This window comes from Anopheles funestus, chromosome 2RL, assembly GCF_943734845.2.
Source record: "Anopheles funestus chromosome 2RL, idAnoFuneDA-416_04, whole genome shotgun sequence".
NCBI classification, from domain to species: domain Eukaryota; kingdom Metazoa; phylum Arthropoda; class Insecta; order Diptera; family Culicidae; genus Anopheles; species Anopheles funestus.
Genome location: NC_064598.1, coordinates 29,124,136 through 29,146,478, shown reverse-complemented (window position 1 = coordinate 29,146,478; position 22,343 = coordinate 29,124,136). Strand labels below are relative to the sequence as shown.

Genomic DNA, 22,343 nt, shown 5'->3' with positions numbered 1-22,343 from the left:
GTATTCCATACATTGCCAAAAGTAGTAAGTAAGAAGTTTTTAATAAACATAAAAAAATATTAGATACAATATTATAGATTCATTTTGAATATGCTTATGCAATTTGTACATTGTTTGTAAATTGCAATATTTGAAACAAATGATATTCTGTTGAATCGTCCAAAAAAGTTGTGCTGTCCCTAGTTAAGTTCGCACCACTGTACCCCGCTGTAGGTGAAACAAATCCGACAAACAAGGGGCGACCACCACAACCGTTCGCATGAATGCGAGCGTACGGCTATATACTAAGGATTTTTATATAAACCCGCTATGTATTATGCTGTCTGTGGGCGTGTCTTGGCTTGCGTTTGATAGTTGCGGGTCTTTCTTCACTTCACTTGCGAACAAAACGCTTAGAACAACGGTTGTTGACGAAAGTGTTTTTCTTTGGCGCGTGACCAGGCCTCGCATTGTTTTGACTCGCAGCGGAAACGGTGAACCTTTTTTTTTTTGTTCGAAAACACGCAATCTTTTCAGCAGCCAGCGATTACGTTCTGCCTCGTTAAAGAATGTGGAGTGAATGGAAGATAAAAGCCGTGAAACTCTTTTTATTCTAGTGATTTTGTGTTTTCGTTTGTCGGTGCGCAGTGTGGCCAGAGCAATTATATAACTTTACGGTGAAGAGTGACAAAAGTGATCATACGATATTATTGATGAAATCAACACCCGGTGCAAAAAATCGTCCGGGGAACGAGTGTTATGAAAACATGAATTATTAATAAGCAATAGAAAGAGGTGTAATTACAAGTTATACAGATACTCGACGAAATAATTAGAAGCAAAAGTTTGTTCTGTGTAGTGTGTTTTTGTTGGAGAAACGAAGAACAAAATCCCAAGTGGTGATAAAAAATATTGTCCAAATCCTTGAGAAGTGCTCCATATTCCATTGCAGTAGTGTTACGATCTTAGTGTGAAAATAGTTGTGCTGGGCCAAAGCTCACAATACATTCAAAATTCCGCCACTAACGATAATGTCGTCTCCGCACGAGGACGAAGATCAGGATCTTGATCAAGAGATTAATGTGGACGCCGATTCGGACTGTCAGTCGCGAGTATCCTACAACAGTGGATCGGAAGATATCGATTTGGATGGAGATGGAAATGTATCCTGCTACGATGAATCCGATATTGCAAGGTATGAGAGGATGAATAGTTTAAAGAGGTTAATGGTTTACCCACAAAAAAGTTCAGTAAATTTGAGATAGATAATTCATCCTGTAACCATAAAAATTAAATCATCATTCGTAAAAATGAAAAAAAAACTATTAAAATTTTCCTCTTGAAATGGAAATGGATGGAAAAATGGATGGAATGGAAATACTCAAAATATATTTCCTATTTTTTGTTTACTAAAGTTACGATTTAAAAGCAATAGTTAAGTAACTTTCATAATGGAAAGCTTTAGAAAGCAACAAGATTCAGAAAAAGGGTTTTTATTTGGACATTTGAACATTAAAAACGTCTTAAAAAATTCCCATTGCCATTCTTACGTACAAAATTGTCTAATTATGCAAAAATAAAACAATGTTGCATGTCGATAGTTTTTTTTTGGTTTAGTTTTCTATGAAAGCTCATTTTCATGATTATGCGCATTATGAAGAGTTTGCTAAAGTGGAAGCAAATTGAATAATTGGAAAAAATAGAAAAAGATAGTCAATTAAGCTATTCTATGATAGCAGCGATAGTGAGCGCTCTGGAAGCTCAATTTATACGCAACATTTGCGTATTTATAGCGTAACATCTTAGCATAATTTCCCCTAATTGAGTACGATTTTCGCGATGATTGACAATGGCTGCTGCTTTGCCAGGGGAACTCCTTTCACCATCCAGATTTGATGGACGGGTTTTTTATGCTTTGCGCACACAATGTTAGGTTAATGAAAACACGATAGTGTGCATCAAGCTTATCCGATCCAATTAAGATCACTAAACGACGCTAGTGCTCTTTGCGGATTTGTGAATCTCATTTGCGCCTGTTTGCTTTTACCCATCGCAGTACCGCAGTTAGTGTTGTGAGGTTTTTTTTTCGTTTTCTGTTTCTCTAAACAGCACATCATTTCAACTGGTTTTGCCAATTTATTCTTTCCATCCAACTATTCTGCATGCTTGAACTAGATCGCGCCAGATTTTAACAAATTAATTAAGCTCTAATTTATGCCATATGAAATAGTCGTTTGAATAACCAAAACCTTTCCGTCCACCGCATACCCCGCCAAACCGCACCAGTTTGTGTTTATGTAGATGGTCGCGTCAGGGTCACACTATGCGTAGCTTGGTTAGAAATAGTTACCTCTAGTCATATCATTTACCTTACCAAACGATTACGGGAATCGGTCTATACCATTCCACCATTCTCAGTGGGATTCTCGCTAGTAAATAATCCATAATTTCCAAAACGCCTTCCTTTAAGCTATTTCGGGAAGTGATATGATTTAAGGAGATCGTTTTGCTAAAAAACGGAAGAAGTTTTCGGTAACCCTTCTCCGTCGTGTTTCCGATAGGAGTTAACTCATATTTTATTCACCTCGCTTTACCGGAAGAACCACAAAGCTCTGGGAGTAAAAAAAACAGGAGTTTCTCTGGGACTCTGGGAGTAAAAAAAACAAGCGATTCTTAAAGATATGTAGCTTCAAGCTAAAAACCAAAATGATTCATTAAAAATGTATCATATTTTCATACGTTGCACGGGTGGGTTTCACCTCAATAAAACAAGTTGTAAAATAATCCTTTTTATGATATGAATGCCAGTAGGATTGATTGAATTTATGAAGTACCTCTCTAGGTCCCGCTGGACTTTATCGGATATATTCTTTAAGCCTGTAAGTTTTAGACATCTCTCAAGAACTCACTACTTTGATGTTCTATTTTTTTGTCTAATTTCATTTAGTGATCATCAAACACATTCGACAGAACCAACAACACGATCACCGAACGAAAACCTGCCGTTCAGTATATCCCGGTTACTGGGTAAATCGTACGATCGTGACCAGAAGGATAAGGATGCACACGCGGAGGACACCAGCCCGGAGGGACTCATCAAGAATGGACATCACATTACGGTCAGTACGGCGGGCAGCTTACAGTATGCGGCCGGTGCCCTGTACAGCTATCCCATGTACCCTGCTGGACATGTGTTGCGAGTACCTCCCCAACGGGGTCCATGCAATCCACTGTCCTGGACATTGCCACCGCTACATCCTGCCGCACTCGCCCACCAAGCAGTAAAGGATCGACTTGCTGGTATGTACATACCGTGAAACATTTGGACATTTAGTTTAAGTTTTACTTATTAAGCCTGTTTTAACTATGCCATAAAATTGTTATACAAACCTTGGAATGACACGTTGATATGCGGGACAGTAACTTATAACAGGCTTACCTTTTATGGCTTAGTAATGCTGTTATACGATTACACAGAAATTTATGATTGGTTTTACGATCTTCCAGTTTTGATCATTTCGAACCTGGGCTGAATGTAGTGTTATGTCTGAACCACTTATCACCGGGGAACCATTAGAAGGAATAATTGGAAAAGTAATAAAATGAACCACCCCGATTGGAATAAGCGAACGCCGATTTATGACTTTCTGGAGCTTCTGGATGCGTGTGGAAACGATAATCGAAATCAACATTTTGGTCCAACTATGATGCTGGACACGGGCAAACGTTTCAAAGCCCGGTAGCTGTCCGATGATCAAGGCCGGTGCGTGTGTCTCGGATTGCTCCATATTTGTCCTGAGGATGTAATCCGTATCACGATGCTTAAAGAAATTGGTCAAGTTACAAAAAGTGCGGCAGAAATTGGAATTCAACAAATCAAACCTCAACATACAAGATCGTTCAGATCCGGTGCTATTAGTATTAATTATTGTCTCACTGAGGAAAAGCTACTCAAAACCGGCATCTACTGGGCGAAGACAAAACTCACGCAACACGATCAAATCGATGGCCTGGGGAGTAGCCTCGCTTCGGTTAGTAAAACTGTTCGACCTCAGTCCGAGTAAGCAATCGATCGTAAAATGTTAAGCTGCCTGGGTTGAGCTCCCGTAATTTTCAACCAGAACCATCGACCCATCTTGCCCCCGGGGACACTTAGGTTTTCCTCGACAGCGTGACGTTGCTTCCACCTAATATCGGCTGCCGATCCGATCACCGCGCGATCGTAAACATACGGTTTACGACCTCAAAAACACCGGTGAGGAGATTCCAATAAAAATTAATTCAATATCTGCCGGGAGACACATTTATTAAATCGCGTATTAATCATCAGCACTGAAGAACTGAAGAATTGGTGTTTTTGGGGGGGGGCGGCGTGAGGAAACATACAAACATAAAAGTGGACAAACCAGTTTGATCAATTTTATCAGCTGAACGAAACGCTAAGAAAAAAACCTGAAGCAATCAAACCTTCACGAGTTCTCGAGCATCCGTTTGCTGACTCATTCCTGCTGTAGTGAGCTCGCTCGCTGATAATGTAACGATAAGTCTTAGGTTTCCGTCTCGTAGGTGTCCTTTCAATTAGACTGAATGTTGGGGTGTAGACCCAGAAGAAGAAAAAACACAGACAAAAATGATTCAACATCGAAAACCGTTTGACATATTTATGTCCACACTTTCTCTCTACCGTCCAGCGCCGGACGGAAGAGGAAGCGCCACAGCCTACAATCGGGACCATGTTGACAAATTCCAAAAACCGTATACCTTCTGCTGGAGGCTGCCTTCATTCATGCGCCCGAAGGTCGGTGGGACCCCCGGGGGGAGGTGGGAAGGGAACCAATTAAGCTGACATTTCTTGTTGATCGTTTTGCACCTTTTCGTCACCCGCAGACGGAACCCAGTATATTTTTTCCGTGCCCAGCAGCAGGAGTGGCCGAAAAACTACAAACGGAAAACCTCACCCGACGACGATCCGGGCACACCCGCAGTGTTCGCCGGCTTATCTGGGGCTTGGTACAAGCTTCTTTACTTAAAAGATTAACCGGCAAAGTTGACCCTTGCCGTGGGCTGTAGCTTCTTCGATCTTTTTTTTTCGGTCGTCTAACAAGCGCATCATTGAGATTCGGTACCGTCTTCTGCTCGGTCATTCGCGGCAGTATCTAACGCGAAGAAATGTTGAGTTTGCATAATTTTCTTACAGGTTTTGCCACACAGTTCCGCGGGGAGAATGTTTGTGGCTTGTACAAGTTTTGCGATAAATTATCAACCAGAGAAACCGACCGGAAAATTAACCTAAAACACCAAACAAAAGCTTGTTCATTGTGATTTTTCAACGGTCGTGCTATCGAAAGGTATCACACTATCAGTTGTTTGGCGGAAAGCCCAGTAGCAGGCAATTTATGCGCTCTGACAACATATACACTGTCCGATTGTTCGGCAAGATACCGCCATAGAGAAATTGCGTTGATCATTGAAAACAAAAACATGCTGATTGGCCACTCCCTGGCAGGAGTTGAGAATCCGGTTGGATGAGCGGGTTTTGTAGCCACGCAAACGCAAAGTCACAGTTTCAAAACGGGGAAGCATTACACCAGCTATTATGCTTGCAGCAAATGAGCACACTGCCCTACACGTAAATGGGGAATATATAAAGCTGATTTTTCCTTCATGATATTTTAACCAAACAAAACGTCGACAGTTTACGCACGGTAGCGGCAATTATGGAGCAAAAAAATTAAAAAAAAAACGAGCAAATGATAGCATTAAAACAAAACCTCCGACAATTACAACTGGTGGTCAATTTCCTTCCACACGATGGCCGGCATTTCGGAGTGATTCAAGTGATGGGGCACACTACAAACACAAATCGTCCGACAAACGATTTGCAGTCGGTTATTACTGTTGATTGCACTTGTCTTGGGGAGAACGAGAAAATGTCCGCCGGGAAGACAATAACTGAGAAAAAAAAATTTTTAACAACTTCCCATTATGTATCTGGCTGGCATTAAAAAGACACCACAAATATACTCTAATTGTGAACTGAAATAATACGTTTTTAAAAATACAAAAAAACGTAAGTACTTGTTTAAATACAACACGATCGATCAGTTATTTAAAACTGTGAAGAATATTTTGCTAAGCTATTCCTATTTCCAATTTTTTTCTCCTTACAAATAAAATACAAAAAAAAATATACACCTGCACGAGTCCGTACGGGTTTCACCCACAACATGTCCAGGATAGTCCACACCTTCGTCATTAAGCCGTCAGCCGTTTGCTATTCTGAAGCGCTTGAAGCCTTCAAATCCATGTCAAGGGTGTTGACTACATCTGGCAATCGCTGAAAGCATATAATTTCACCGGAGTCTTCCGCCACACGACCAGAGCTTAGAAAATCGCAAATAACAGGAAGGACACTTAAAAGCTGCCAAACCCCAAAAAAAAAAGTCACAATCCGCTTTGTTATTTCAATCTGACGCCACAACACGCGTCGGTTGAGGATCGTTTTTTTCCCTCTCAATCTTGATACGAACCTTCCCAGCTTGCCTTTTCGTGGGTCACATATTAAGTGATGCAATAGCATGCGAGTTGTGAACTAGAACCAGCTCAACCGACCCTTCGCGGTGCTTGAATGAAACCGAACGAACCTTTTCCTGCGCGGCCGATCGGTGCATGATTAGAAGCTGCTGTTCGGTGTCTCCGGAGCCTTGTTTGATTCGTGTCATCCGCACTGGATTGGTCGGCACGCATACCCGTCGGCCAGCGGAAGTGGACAATCTGATGCACAACTTTGTTTCCGTTTTTTGTTTTTGTTTTGGATTTTGATTGAAGGAAATATATGTGATCGTCGCAGCGACTTTCGTGTTGTTTTGTGTAATGGGAAGATTGCACGCTACGGTGAATCATGGCGATTAAAAGATTCCCGAGCGAAGGTATTCGGGACCACAATGGGAACGGTAGCGATCTTAGCGTATTGAAATAGGAGAAATATAATATTTTATAAATGCTTAACACAGAAAGCAATTGAAAAGACGCGTTTTTAACACTAGAACTACCAAGCATTTTAAGCGTTTTTTGTTCGTGGTAAATTTAAAAAAAATCGAAGAGTTGTAGTGTATTTTATTGTTCATTGAAGTTCGTACTAAAATTCATAAAACTCATAAAACTGTTGTTTGAGCTACCTTAGGATTGTTTGACCCCAAAAACTAATGTGATCAAAATGAAGCGTTTCAGTCAAAATGACTGGTTCGGTAGTTCTAGTGTTAAACAACTTCTCTATTGTTTAAGAATAAGAATTATATTTATATTTTCATAACGTCAGTACAACTGAATAACTTTCATATTGAAATATTTCCCAAGTAATCTGTTGTATTCAAATTAAAAAGCAATAACTTAAACAAGAAAATGATTGAAATAAATTTTCTGGTTCTATTGATACCGAAATCACTTTCATGTTCACCTTATCATGGCTTTGGAAAAGCGGCGAAAAACATTTTCCCCCTTTTTTTCTCAAAAAAAACCATTAACGTCAGACACGATTTCAACAACAATCAATAATCCAAACAGCCAAACACCATTTATCCAAATACGGGAATCGATCGTTATAGCGTCTTCATTCCAACCTGCGGCAACATGGCCGATTATTGTAAAGATTATTATCCCATCGAACACGCTTCATTCTAGAGGGTGCTCACATAAACATAAAAGCAATTCACCAAACGGAAAATGTTTCATCATCATCCCTTTGGGGAAGATTCGTGGAAAGGAAAGGTTCTTCACCAACGATATTGCCCCCAATTTGTGTGGCAAAACAAATGTGACCAATTCCTTGAGAGCTTTTTGCACTACTTTTACTACCCTGTTTGTTGGGTTGCGTGAAAGAGGCAATTAATTGGAATTAAGTACTCAGTTGCACTGAAATGGGTTTGTACGGCCGTGACAATCAGGCTGCGTTTGCCGCTATTCGCAAGCAAAATGTACTGATCGCTATTTACCATTAATACTATGCTTAGGCACACTCTATCGTGATGATATCCTTAGCTCTACTGCGCAGACAAAACTTGTCCACTTCACCATTATTGATACAAAACTAGTTCATGTCCCTCCTCCGGAGTAACTACGGCTCAATGCGCTATTGAGTTCTGGGCGTCAAACCATTCGATCGCACCCGTGCTCAAAACGTTTTAGCGCCTGTTGGATTGCTCGGCGTAATTGAGTTGTACATGAGCTTGAACCGCTATGCTCCACTACACCCCTCGGCTACCGTACCGGCTGCCATCGCTAAACAACCCGCAACCAGTTGGCCCATTTGCTAGACCACGCATTTACGACCATCAGCCATTTCAAACCGTTTCGATTCGAGCGATCCCCGTGCGTGGCTTAAAGGTTTTGCGGTACACGAGGCGTTATCATCCTATAACTATAAATAATATATTTTATTTCACCCGATAAAACCAGAAATTTACAATTCTCTTCTACCGATGGGCAATGCCTTAAACCTCCCCCTGGAGGGAGTTGGGAGTTGGACATTGGGAGTTGAGGAGCTTGAAGAATGGGGAGCAATCGTCAAGGATTTGGTTTAGCGTTCCCCAGGTGAGGGAGTTGTCTAAGAATGTAAGTGAATTGATTTCTGGTTCCATACCGGTGGTAACCGATACCGTGTATCCAATTGCCTGCCATGAAGGAATTGCCCTCTACACCACAAAACGATACATAAGCGTTAGGAGCGCTGAGGAGATATTTCTTGGAGGGCGCTCCAGCAAAAACGCTGAATGCTTTTAACACCGTAAGTGTTTATGGAGTGTTCGGATCGCTTCCATATATTGAAGCAAACCAATATTTACCGAACCCATGCGCTACAGAAACACAGCTCTGTTTTGCGTGCATGGTCGTAAAATCCCGTCGTTTGGTTTGGTGTTTTAATGACAAGTACAGGTATTTTTCGGAGGTTGGAAAATTGTACTACGGATTTACAGCGCCTTGGTGGTTACTCGTTCCCAAGTTATGATGCAATGGTTTGGGAGATGTTTAGAATTTAGAGCACTTTAAGAAGTTGAGATCCTGATGCACAAAACAAACATTTAAAAAATATTGCCCGTGGGTTAGTACCGAAAATTAAGAAGCTATTCGGGTGTAATCTCTTGGTGAATATTTACCTAATTTATTTTAATGATTTTTAAGCCATTCCAAAGAGGTTGTTAATGTTAACCAAATGATTATCTACCCCGAAACAATTACACTGAAATGATGATGTGTCTGTACTGCAATAATCGGATAAGGTTTGAAGAAACACCTTGAACCACCGTTTTTCAGTTCCCATGTCCGGAGTTTTTTTTGTATAAGAAAAAAAACCAACGCAATACAATTCAATAATAAAAAAAACGAGTGCCCAAAGCGTGAAAGAGGCCGTATAATTGAACTCATTTATTTTAAATTCATACATTAAGAGGTTGATAAAACATGCAACCGTCAACGAACCGCAACAGCGCTGAAATATGTTTACCATCACCACCACCACCGCCACCATGTTTGGATTGGAAGTTGCAGTCGAGTTGCATGCTGTGAGCAACACAAATAAAATGCACATACAAACGGCGGTGAGGTAGCTGACTGAACAGTAATAACAATTTGCTTCTCCGTGTGTTTTATGTGTGTTCGGACAAGCGGTGTGCAATTTTCCTGTCTCCGTGCATGTCACTAAAGCTAAGCGTATAGCTCCGTGTGTAGTGCCTTTATTCTGCGTAATCATTATGATGAACATGACAGGTTAAGTTAGCGTGGCGTTATAGCGTCCGAGTAACATTTATATCCCGGGTTTTTTTTTGTATGTTTTTCCAAAGTAGTTTAATTGTTTGAGATTTGCCCGAGGGAAGAGATGGATTTAAAGAATCTCTGCTTAAATCAATACACGGAAACATTTGAGTACATTTTAATGATGAATTATAATGGTATTCGAATTTCCTGAGAATGGAAGTCACGAATCTAAAAAAAAACATTTTGATTTAGATATCGTTTGATTTAAATACATTTAATGTAAAACTTTTGTACAATCTGTTGATTGATTTTATTGAGAAGAACGATATAAATGAGAGGAATGGCAAATAGTAAAGAGTATGTGAGCTAAACTCTAGCTCAGCTTGGAATTCAGTACATTGTTTCCTGTGCTATATTTCCTTTTGTTTTTGAAATTAAAAAATAAATGCTACATCATGTATACCATTTTAGATAAACATAAAATGATGAATCTTTATTAATAAGAGTACTTATTGAGATACTAACTAGCGAGGAATGACTTTATCTGTACCATAATTAAAAAACAATTAAAACATAGCTAGTTAATTTTCCTCAACAAAAATTATAGTTTTATCTATTGTTTTAGAAAATTACACCATCGTTAACATACAACATATTTGGCAACTTTAGGCAACTTAGGCGACTTTGGGGTTTATCAATTTCCAAATATTTGTTTGCTTCCTGCGCTTATATTAAATCAATGTCAATTTATTTTTGTTTTTTTATCTAAATTTAATTTGTTTTTCAAAACGTATATGCACGACAAGCTAAAATAATGGTTTCGAAAAACAAAATTGTTATCATTATCATGATAACTGTCAAAAATGTTCACTATGAAATCGTGTCCAACATTTTGCTACAACTAGATTTAATGTAGATACATTTATAATCTATGTTACTAGGCATCGTATTTAGAGAATATTGAGGTTGAGCATACAATTTTTAGAAGACTTGATTGATGTGTTTGTCATGTCCAATGAGTACGAATTTCATTAACCCTGATTTTAAAGTCGCCCAAGTAAACTTGAAGAAGTCTATGAAGAGACTTGTAGATAAGAACTAAAGTCATGTTTAAAATTCTTTGTTTTACTGACATCCATTACATATTGGTCACAGCGCCTTCATGACTCAATTTGTTGCCCTGAGATTTGAGCGTCTGACGCCGGAACAAATTTTTTTTTCAGTGAATTAAAAAGCTGATTCTTGCCATTTAAGCTCGTTCTTACGACTCAGTAGAACACTACATATTCTATCCATTTTCTTGATGATTGTAAGCAAAGACTGTAAATCTGTACCTAAATATAATACATCAAATCCTAATCACATTTATAGATAATCATTGGCATCATTCTATTACCTCCAGGTGTTAAGAAACCAATCTGTTCGTTACTAAAAAAAGCACCAAAAATAACATCCCATCATCAACAAGCAGAATAAAAATTAAATACTTTTTGATTAACTCTTTAAGGTGTCTGCTTTCATCCGCTTAGTGAATAGCATCATAAGACAATCAAGCTAATGGCGCTTTAATAGAGCAAGTCGTCGAGCCATCAAAAAAGCCACCAAAAAGGGCATTAAGCTGTAGCTACTAGTTTAGGGGGTATACTTTTGTTATATTTATACACACTACACCACACATGGTAGTAACATTTAATTCATGCCGAGTTTGTTCGTGTTTAACTATTATATTTTCTGTACCATTCCCTTCATTGTAGCATTTCCCATTGCCCGCCGGATTGGCCATCCGTACCAGAATAGGACACCCCCGAAGCGGAAAAAGCCACGCACCTCCTTCACCCGCATTCAGGTGGCGGAGTTGGAAAAGCGATTCCACAAACAGAAGTACCTAGCGTCGGCAGAGCGGGCGGCCCTTGCACGGGGTCTAAAAATGACCGACGCACAAGTGAAAACCTGGTTCCAGAATAGACGAACAAAATGGAGGTAAGTTGATGAAGCGTTTGTACCGAAAATAGCGCACTAAACAGGGGACAGGGGTCAATGATTTGGGACGTATGTGTTTGTTGATGAATTAAACCATCCGTGTATGTGACACCGACCCCCGGTGTGGAGGTAATTGATTTCGAAGAAGAAGAAAAAATACATTTATATTTGCAAGTAACGTACACGTTTCGATTTTGTTCGAAATTAATATCCAAAACTTGTCATACGGGGAGCACACGGCGAATGCAGAATAGGGATTTGGGTTGGGTTAGTCATTTTTTATCCCCTGACAGGGGAAACACGCTTGACTGATCGTTAACGAATGAGATATTATTGTGCTATTGTTCATTTTGAATTGAAAATTTATTTTTCTAAACAGAAACTTTCATTTGAGAATCAGACATTTTGTTGGGGTTTTTTTTTCAAACGCATTTCAACACAACACATCGTCCAGTTAGGGTAGATTTACACTAGAACTACCAAGCGTTTTAAGCGTTTTTCATTCTTTGTTAATTTTTAAAGAATTTCGAAAAGTTGTAGTATATTCTACTGTTTATTGGAGATCATACTATAGAATATGTATGTAAAATTCATCTTTCAACTACCTTAGGATTGTTTAACCCCTAAAAATAATGTTATGAAAATAAAGCGTTCCAGTCCAAATGACTGGTCCGGTAGTTCTAGTGTTAAAAAAAACAACTAAGTCGATGTACAGAGCAGTACTAAAAGAACATTTCGCCATACCATCGCCGTCGGTGTACTTTTGCATGTTCGATGTGCAACACTGACCACAAAAGACATCCCAGAATGACATCTAACAATCCCAATCGCATAAAGCGAAAGAAATCTAATCAACAACATTGGGACACAGAAATTCTTTCCCAATTTAGCCGAACGGATGGTTCAGCTATGGGCTCAATTTCTTTTCCGAACCCTGTTGGCCAACATTTACCCGGCGGCACGTAATCAAATTCAGCTCAATCCTCGGCGAAACACACCCGTCGGTGAGGCCAAAACCATGATCGGTGTTCGGGCGGATTTGGCTAAGCGGATCCAAGCGGAGGGTGGGCTTATTCTATCATACCATCGTGTCTTGTCAATTATAATCGCTTCGAAATCCGGCAGCTCTGGACTCGCTGCCAGCTCTGAGTTCGTTTGTGATGGATAAATAGCGCCGTACAGAACATTGAACGTCGGGGTACGACTGAAAGGCAAAACGGTGAAAGGTGTGCGTTTGGAATAACGCTGCACTTCTTCACTCAATGGATGGTGCCATTTGATTGGTAATTGAAATTCAATTAAAAACAACATCCTTCTGCCATAATCGAGTTCGCGACTTTACCGCAATGGTCAGTGTTAACGGAAGTGCATGCGATTTTTTTTTTGTTTCGTTGTTTGGTTAACAATATCCACTCTAATGGCAAAAATCAGTTCGCCTTTTCACAGTGTAATTACGATCCGGCACATAAAACATTGGACAAACATTTGGTTTTTCGTTTTCAAAGCAAAAATAAAACACTTTAGGTCCACAGTTTGTTATTTAGTTAGCGAATATTCATGAGCATGTCCGATTTCACTTCGCAATCCGTTTGGAGCCGGCAAGGATGGAATGTTTCATTACGCGGTACACGGCTCTTCCCGTAACATAATTTATGCGGAACAATTAGGCGAGGCACGAACAATTACTAGATTAACATAGCTAATTACAATTTCTGAATTATTCATGTTTTCATTACACCCACCGTCAGGACGAAAACTACTGCCTTTCGTTGCTTTTTTATATCGCAGCAAAATGGAGTAATTCGACCCCATTTTGTTGCCCGTTTGTACGCGAACAGCCGTAACGGTTGAAATTCCTTCCTTTTTTTGGTTTTAAAAGCACATTCCTCGTACTTTTACTATGCATTTTTTGGTGGTTCTTTTATGTATTTGCCCAATTGCTCCCGTTTTCCGTCGCTTATCCTTAAGCTTCCGTCGACAAAGTGTTTGATAAAATGGGTTTCCATAAAAACGGCCACTTTCATGATGTGGGCTACGCTGGACGGTTAATTCATCACTCTAAATCCTAGCCACATTCCTTGGAAGGCGCGACGAGAGAAAATTTGGAACATCCATCTTACGGAAGCAAGGCAACCATTTTGGACTGCTGGCGCACATTTAAAGCACGGTTGCGGTTTTCCCTCCTCACAGCAGAGTGTTTAAAATCAATTAATAACCCGGCTGCCGTTGAAAAGAAAGGGAAAAGAAATCCAGAAGAACCCAGGGTCTCGGAAGTAGCTGCCATCTTAATATTCAGCCTATATACCATATCCTCGTGGCTTGGGCAGGAGATTGATAACGTGCCTAGCAGTGCCACGGGGTGTTTGGGGACCCAGAACTTAATTATCTAAATAGCAGGGTAATTACATTAAATTTCAACAACCTTTCGCTAAGTGGCCCACACGCAGAATCCGGGGTGTTTCTTGATCCTTTTTCTTCCAGACGGTTGTCAAATCGAATTCTAGCCGATTTTCGTACAACGCTTTGAAAGGTGCCTGTGCGTGGAATGGAAGAAGGCAAAAACGTCTTATTCACCGCTAGCTACCTGCCTGCCAAACTTTTCAAGTGTTTGCCGTGGCAATATGGGGTAATTTTCATCTTCATTTGCATTTTGTTTAATCTTTATGGTAAAAGTTGTGAGATAAAGTTTTCAACCCCTTACAAACGGAAGTTTTAAGGATATTGGTCTGTTCCCGGGGGGAGGATCAAACGGGGTTGAAATATGCTTTAGAAAACATTTTATTTCTTACTCAAGTTGATATACACACACACACCGTTTTACGATAATTAATATATTGCTATTGCTGTACTTGGAGTAAAATAATTCATTCTTCTTGAGAAATTTCTCAAGCCTACTTCAGAAGTGAGAATTTTTAATATAACCTTAAACACTAGAACTATCAAGCGATTTAAGCGTTTTTCGTTCGTGGATAATTTTTAACAAAAAATCGATCGATTGGAGTATATTATATTGTTTATTGGAGATTGTATTATAAAATATATATGTGAAACAAATATTTCAACTAGCTTAAGATTTTTTAATCTAAAAAAATAATGTGATGAAAATGAAACATTCCTGTCAAAATGACTAGTTCAGTAGTTCTAGTGTTAAGCAAACCATTTTCTTTGTTTCTATATGTAGAATCATTCGAATTGCTATTTAATAGATTTAAATTAATTAGTCATTTTCTGTCAGTCTTTTTCATCAAAGTCTCACAGTTTTGAATTACCGGAGGCTTCTCTTGCAACCCTAATCATTCAGATGTGTTGTATAGTTAGATTCAGAGTTTTAATATACGGTTTAATTTAGCATATGTTAGCGCAAAAGAATGATACAAAATACATGCAAAACATTAATACTTAGACCCCAAAAACCCAAACCTTGATCTAACATCACATTTGGTTGAGGAATCTGTCAGCTGGCAAATGATGAACCCTGGCTCGTGTGCAAAAGCTTCATCATCATCAACACAAAGTACAAATTTTAAACAAATTCGTTAGACCCATACCCCAATGCTAGTCATTGAAACTTTGCTAACACGATCACGGTGGAATGCTCAGAACGCGAATTTGCAAAACGGCTTGTGTTGAAGCGATTTTAATACCGGAATTTTGGTTGAAAACGGTCCCATTCACTAGTAAATTGCATTTGGGATTTAATTTAATCAATTTCATAAATTATTCCACGCATCGTTCTAGGCTCGCCAGACCGCACTAGGCACATGCTACTAGCGCATGCTACAGATTATGGCAAAATAGTTGTGAACCATGGATTGAATCTGGTCAGGTTTGCACTCGATGCGCTCGCAATCAGCCATTCATTCGCTGACAGCCACGTATGCATGATTTATGTATCCTTGTGTGTCCTACCTCCACCGGTTTGCGCGAACGATTATACTCAATCTACACGCGGGTTTTCCGGTACAAATGGTCCGATATGTGAATTAGGTTCAGGTTAGATCCGCATTTAAATTTGATTACCACACACCACACACACGATTGCAATCCAGTCGAGGCACCAATGTCACGCACCGATGCAGACGTTAGTTTTTGGGGCTTTTTGGCGTACTAATTCATTCATTTCACACACCGACAGACTGAGCAATAGTTGGAAGCGTTTAACGATGGCTTACAGTTGGCCACCGATGACAGCTAAGCGGAGCATTTTTTTCTTTCACACTAAAAACCCTCAACCAAGTCATCAGAACTGGCCGTTCGTGGCACTGGAATGGCGAAGAGACCTTGTAGGAAATTAATTTTACAGATTTTAATTATTGATGGTGCTTCACCACTAGCTGAAATGATGAAGCGCATGGTTGTGCGACAACGAGCGTGATCGTTAGGATCGTTTCGTGCTAGGGTGATGTATAGGTAGTGGTTGAAACTTTGCACAAGATTAATTATGCATCGTAATCCGTATGTCATGACAGGGACTTTCCGTCCGTAGTTGTGAACTACGTTGCCCGAACGCATTGGCAAATCGTTCCGAGAAATGTGTGCAGATAACGTTTTAAGCAATAGGTTGTCCACATTTCGGCAATGCATCATTTATCAGACACTCTGTATTCTTATGCTGGTGTGCAATTTCCAAAACTTTCTCATGTATGTGAAACAGTGACTTACAACATGTTTAGATGTAGAGCAGATCATTAGATTAGAACAGAAAAAGATCTGAATGAGTCGAATTTCAGATTGGCTTTAAATATTTCCAATAATTTTCTAATGAAAGTATTTGCAATATTATACAAAATCAAGATTTTTAAAGCTCTTTCAAACTAAAAAAAACTTATACAGAAAGACTGCCTTTAAGCGACGAACCCTTAAAAACGATCTAATTCTAAATGAATCTAAAATGGCTATCTCCCACCATAAGAGTTGCAAATCAATCGCTTATGTTGGTTGTAAAAATCGTTCCAAACATCAATTTTCACTCCTTTTACTCTAGCGATTGGGGTGATGGTTTTGACTTGAAATCGATTTCCCAACAGTTCTGCACCGCCACAGCTTTGGTTTGCTGTGCCTCAACTCCACCGAACTTATCGAAACTAAATCGATTCCCAAATCGTCGAAGATTGTAACCTGCTGAATAAATAATTTCAACGCCAAAGGGCTAGTAAAAAGACACATCCCTGTAACACCACGTACAAGACGATCGACTTTTCTCCCATCGGTGAACGTGTGTGAGAAGATTTAAGGAAAATTGTCTCCCCCAAAAAAACCCCATTCGGATTCGGAGGACGGACTGGACAAAGTTCTTGCACAAAACACACTTCACTTCTTAATAGTTAACAGAGCTTTGAGAGCTCCTTCCATTTAACGAGCAGCTACATTCGCTCTTACTTATTCATAAACGTTTGTGCCGTACCGTAACGCCACCAGGCGGCCCCATTGCATTGATTGTGGTGGTAGTTTTAATGCGCTGTGACAATAAACATGCGTCACATTATCCGGTCGCTTCTTCTTGGCCTGTTTGCTTCACTTCATACACGCTACGGAACGCGATTAAATGCGAAATAATCAACTGCTGTTTGATAATTAAATAACAGTACTGGCTAGAACAGTAAGGGTGAGAGTGAATCAAGCATCAGACATGGTTCCAGCGCGATGGTTGTTCGGTGTGCTGGTGTCGTTTTCCCACTGGGCAACTCAATTAAAACCCTTCCAAAAATAGCATAAAGAACCCGCCCCCAAAAACAAAACACAAAAAAAATCCTCCCTAATGTTTCCATGTGACAGCAGAAGCGACGATGTGACAGAATGAGTAATGGGTAGGCAGGTTGTAACTAGGCTGTGTTTCTTTTGCTACCTTGTACTTCGTTTAATTCCCGTACAAATAGGTGCAATACATGTTTCTGCCATTCTGCAGACAAAGACGAAAAGAACGCTGGAGGTTTCCAAAATGGAAAAGAAAAAGTACAAATGTGTTGTGTTACGTGACAAAGGAATCGAAAATACGAATGCACGAAACAATCGAACTACGGGAGAAAGTAATTCGATTACATCACTTACGAAAGAAAGGGAACATAGGCCGGGAATTTATATACGATTATGGATTTTATAGATAAAAGTTGCTGCACAATATACAATGTTAGGGAAGTCTATCTGAGGGCACTCAGGAACTCTTAAAAAAGGGAAAATATGATCCTCAAATCATACTCAAAAATTCAAAATATAAAAATTCTAAATCCTCAAAATATCGTCAAAAATATAACAGGGAGTTTATCATTGAACATTTAATGAGAAAAGAAAAACGAATGAATAAGGAGGACATATCAGCTATTTGTCCCTTTTTTAAAAAAATACGGAAATCTGGTATTTGTTGAATAAGGGTTTCTATAACTGATATAAAATAGGAAACGTTTCATATTCTTGATGTAATATTTTAAATTCAGTGTTGATTTAGTCAGCATTTTGTGTACAAAATATAGAGTAATCCATTTAAAAGTAAAGCCTTTTGCCAAGCGCTAGTGAATTTTGTGAAAAATACCGGTAGAAAATTTTTAATTTAACCATGGTTTTTGGTTTTGTAGAAGCTCTTGGACACCAGAATTTGGAATGCCAAAACTTTGTTTCTACTAAAAAAAACTTTACTTATTATCGGTGTAAGGAACTAATTTTTCATGAGATGTTCTTGCAAATTTGAACTGTAAAAATCCGTAAAACAATAATTTTTAATTTTTTTATTAGATTATACTTACTTCAACATATAGCTTCCCTTTATTCGATTTGATTGCAGCTTGAAGAAATAATCTGTAAATAAAAAAGAAAAAGCTAATTTTTTTAAGCTGCAAATTTTTTAGTTCAGTTTTTAATACATAAATAAAATAATTGAAAAGAAAAAAGAACTCCAAAAAATCGAAGTTCAAAAATACCCATTTTTGATGGAACACAACACGATGAATGAACGCCTTTAAAGCTATCGTCACATCATTGCTATATTATCATTTGCTTTACCACAAAGAAGAAGCAAAAAAACACGAAAACAAACAAAACTTTTCCTTTTCCACCATATCGGTGATTCATCTTCTGGCATAACGATTATGAAGGTTTTAATAATGCAGCAAGATTCGGTGACGCGTCGGGTTTTTTTTGTTCTTTTCTCCACTCTGTTACGCCCTGAACACCATAAATGTATGTTGCGAGAGTTTTTGGTATAAAACGGAGCGTATAAAAAATTCATATCAAACTTTTTAGAACGACAACGAACGAAAGAAGAGTACAAAAAAACCCAAAATGTAAAACTGACAAGCGTGAGTTTTCTTCCATTTTCCCTATCTCAATTTGGTTCGGTGTTTGTTATGGGCAAGCTGAGAATTTACTTAAAAAAAATTCACAAATTTTGTCCATTTTCTGATTTTCAAACAAGAATAAAGGATTATATTATTTTGGAGAAAATAAAAGTTTAGAAAATAGCCAAATACATTGCACCGTAGATGAAGGAGAAAAATTGTTCCAGGAGCAAATATTTTCGTCAAATACTTACAAAAACAAACCAGAAAAGTAGACTATTTAAAGTAGTCTCAGAATAGCAAAACCAAAACAAGAAAAAAAAACGAAAAAACCAATTCCCATCGTGGAAAACATTGTGCAGTTTTCCACCAAAAAAGCAGTCGCGCGCAGTCGGGGAAAAACTCTTTATCTCGCTCCTTTCGAATCACTTAGCTTTTCCTCGCTTTTCACCCTCCACAAAGTCAAAGTGTAACTGGAAAGTCGCTTAAAAAGATGGCAGCCCCGATTAATATTTAATGCCGGGCGGTGTTGGAAACCGTTGCGAAACCTTTTTTTTCTTGTGCTCCAACCAACCCAAAATGCCAACGATTTTCGCCTTGTTAAAAAGATCGATTTATTTTCCACTGCACGGGGTTAGCTTGAGCCTGTAGACGCGGGTAAGTTGATCATGACTAACAGCGCCTTTACTTTTTTCACTTTTCTGTTGTTTTTTTCACTACTCAAAGCAGGAGTTTATCGTCCTGTTGTAACATTTGTGCTGCTTACAGTAAGGAAATGAGGGAAAACGGATCCGTTTTCGTATTTGTACCAATAAAGCCGAAGCTTCTACATTAACTTGACGAAAACATGCGATACTTTAAATTGAGTTGCTCTGCCAGGAGGTTAATTTTTTTTCGCGTAACTCTAAATAACAAAACACAGGGAAAAGCATGCACGCCGAAAAGCGCAAAACCAGCGCAAAAACAAACAAAACACCAATCAGTCAAATTACATGCTTAAGGGTGCAAAACATTTTTCTTCATTTTCCGTTGACGTACATGTGTGTAAGTGAGTGTTTTTTTTTTGTATCAAACCTTGAACCACGAGACGAGAGACACACAATTTAGTCGCAGTTTCTGGGGGGAATTTTACATGTTTTTTGCAACATCGTTGTACATACATTATCCTTCTTGTTGTATGATTTCTTTAAAATCTAATCTCGAGTGTCTTCCTCCATCTTTTTTCACCATAAAAATTTTCAACACATTGAAAAGCGAGAAATTATGTCATTTCCGCATTGAATGATTTAAACATTTTCATTAAACAATTTTTTTTCGCTTTCCTTTTCCACAGACGACAAACAGCCGAAGAACGAGAAGCGGAACGACAGGCGGCGAACCGATTGATGCTTTCGCTGCAAGCAGAAGCGTTAAGCAAAGGGTTTGGCCAACCACCCCCTTCCGCTGCTGCCCCATCGTCCGCCACCCCCGGTGCCCCACTAGCAGCACTACACGGACTACAACCGTGGGCCGAAGCACATACGGCCGGCTGTTAGATAAAGGGCGACCGAATCGCGTCTCATCACACAAACAAGTCTTTCGACTCGCATAAAACGCTGAAACGAAGAAGCGACGAACTTTCATCGACTCAACTGACCTTTTTTTGTGGGAAATAAGTTTCACTTAAGCTTCACAGACAAATTATGACCAACTTGATACAAAAAATGGTCGACAATGCATATTGTTGCATGCGTTGTGATACAGGGAAAGTGAGAATAGCAAAACATCATTCGCCGTGTCAGAAAGGATTTGTCAGCATCAAGTGTAATATAACATTAGCCCCCAAAAGGCTTTAGTAATATACAAGAAAAAAGGCAAAAGGTTAAAAAATGAGAACGAAGCTGTGCAAAAAGCGCGGAAAACATCTCATTACATGTTAAACGTTGTATAAAAATTGTAAAAAAAAAAACGAATTCACCCAGGATACGGCAAACACAACGAAACTTTGCTTCATCTCGATTACGGAAACCTTTTTTTGGTAGAAAGCTAAACATCGAGTTCGTAGCAGCAAACTTAGCTTAGGGTCGATAAAGGAAATGAATCCTTACTAGAAGCTTAATTACAATAAAAAAAATCAATAGTGTCCATAAGGTGGAAAATTAATAATTAAACTTCCACTAAGAAAAGCGCGAAATACGTTCACGGGATGAGAGAAGTAACGATTACGATTATTAGTCTAGACTAGGAAAGACTCTGGCATCTTTACACATGCAGTATTGTCAGTGGCCGCGTTGTATATATTATACTACTTACTATGCTGTGCATCCATTTATTATGCTACAGCGATTTACCGGGGGAGGGAGGATGAAAAATGGTACAGTAAGTGGGACGCCATACCACATAATACACAAAACGGAAACATTGCATTAGAATGCAGTTATTCCATCAAAGTCGCTTCAGCGCTGTTAGCCTAATTATTAGTAGTTCCGATGTGAGGCGCTTTGGCGATCAACCATTGCCGCAAATATTAGCAGCATCAATGTAAATTTTGACTCATTTTGGTATACCATACACGGTACTCGCTGGCAGGAATGTCACACGTTCCGGTGTTACTGGTTCGAAATTACAACCGAGACGATCGAAAAACAAAAACAAAAGACATCAATCATCTGGTAGCTGGAAATTTACAGTGAACATATTGTACAGCCCAGCATAAGGAACTGTTATAAAGTAAGAGTAAGCTTAATTTACTGCTTTTTAAGAGCAAGTGAAACAATGGCAAGAGAAAGAGAGAGGAAGAGAGAGAGTAAAACACTTAATTATTATCTCCAAAGCAGCATAAAAAAGGAAACATGCGAAATCGCGGCTAAAACATCGGCGTGTAAGAGAAAAACAAAACAACAAACAAACACAACCATATAAAGGAAAAATAAAATCGAACAAAAAAAACATATTGCAAATACAATTGCGAATCTCATCTCATTTTGCACATCGAATTTCACACGGGAATGGGGTTTCGATTGTTTCGAACTGGTGGAACTTGTTTTTTTTTCGGGGGGCCTGTATCTCTCTGTTTTCGTGGTTTTGCCAAATTGTATATATTTTTGTAATCCCTTCCGCACGACCGTGTGACTGATTTATGCGAAAATGGACCATTTATTAAATGTGCGAACCATTTCACCGGAGCCACCAAATGGTATCGTCGCTAAAAGGGATATTATGAAGCGACGATACCATTTGGGTGACTTTTCATAATTTTGTGGCGCTTCGTGGTTTTAAGTAGAAACGTATGGATTGTTAAACACGAATCGTGTAAAAAAACAAACAAACATTATCAATCACTTTATTTATTTCAATATGGGTTTAATGAGATTTACCATTTAAAAC

General features: G+C 39.0%; 1 protein-coding gene across 1 annotated transcript; it reads left to right on the top strand.

Annotated features, from left to right (window-relative positions):
* Positions 1–209: 209 nt before the first annotated feature.
* LOC125761484 (T-cell leukemia homeobox protein 3) lies at positions 210–22,343 on the top strand. Its single transcript, XM_049422642.1, has 4 exons — positions 210–1,174; positions 2,927–3,279; positions 11,484–11,709; positions 20,311–22,343. Exons 1-4 carry the CDS (start codon positions 1,011–1,013, stop codon positions 20,510–20,512), a joined length of 945 nt encoding a protein of 314 aa, XP_049278599.1. The 5' UTR covers positions 210–1,010; the 3' UTR covers positions 20,513–22,343.

Coding starts and splice junctions, on each gene's coding strand:
- LOC125761484 (XM_049422642.1), top strand. CDS start 1,011: ATGTCGTCTCCGCACGAGGACGAAGATCAGGATCTTGATCAAGAGATT. Junction 1,175..2,926: donor GATGAATCCGATATTGCAAG/GTATGAGAGGAT, acceptor AATTTCATTTAG/TGATCATCAAACACATTCGA. Junction 11,710..20,310: donor AATAGACGAACAAAATGGAG/GTAAGTTGATGA, acceptor CCTTTTCCACAG/ACGACAAACAGCCGAAGAAC.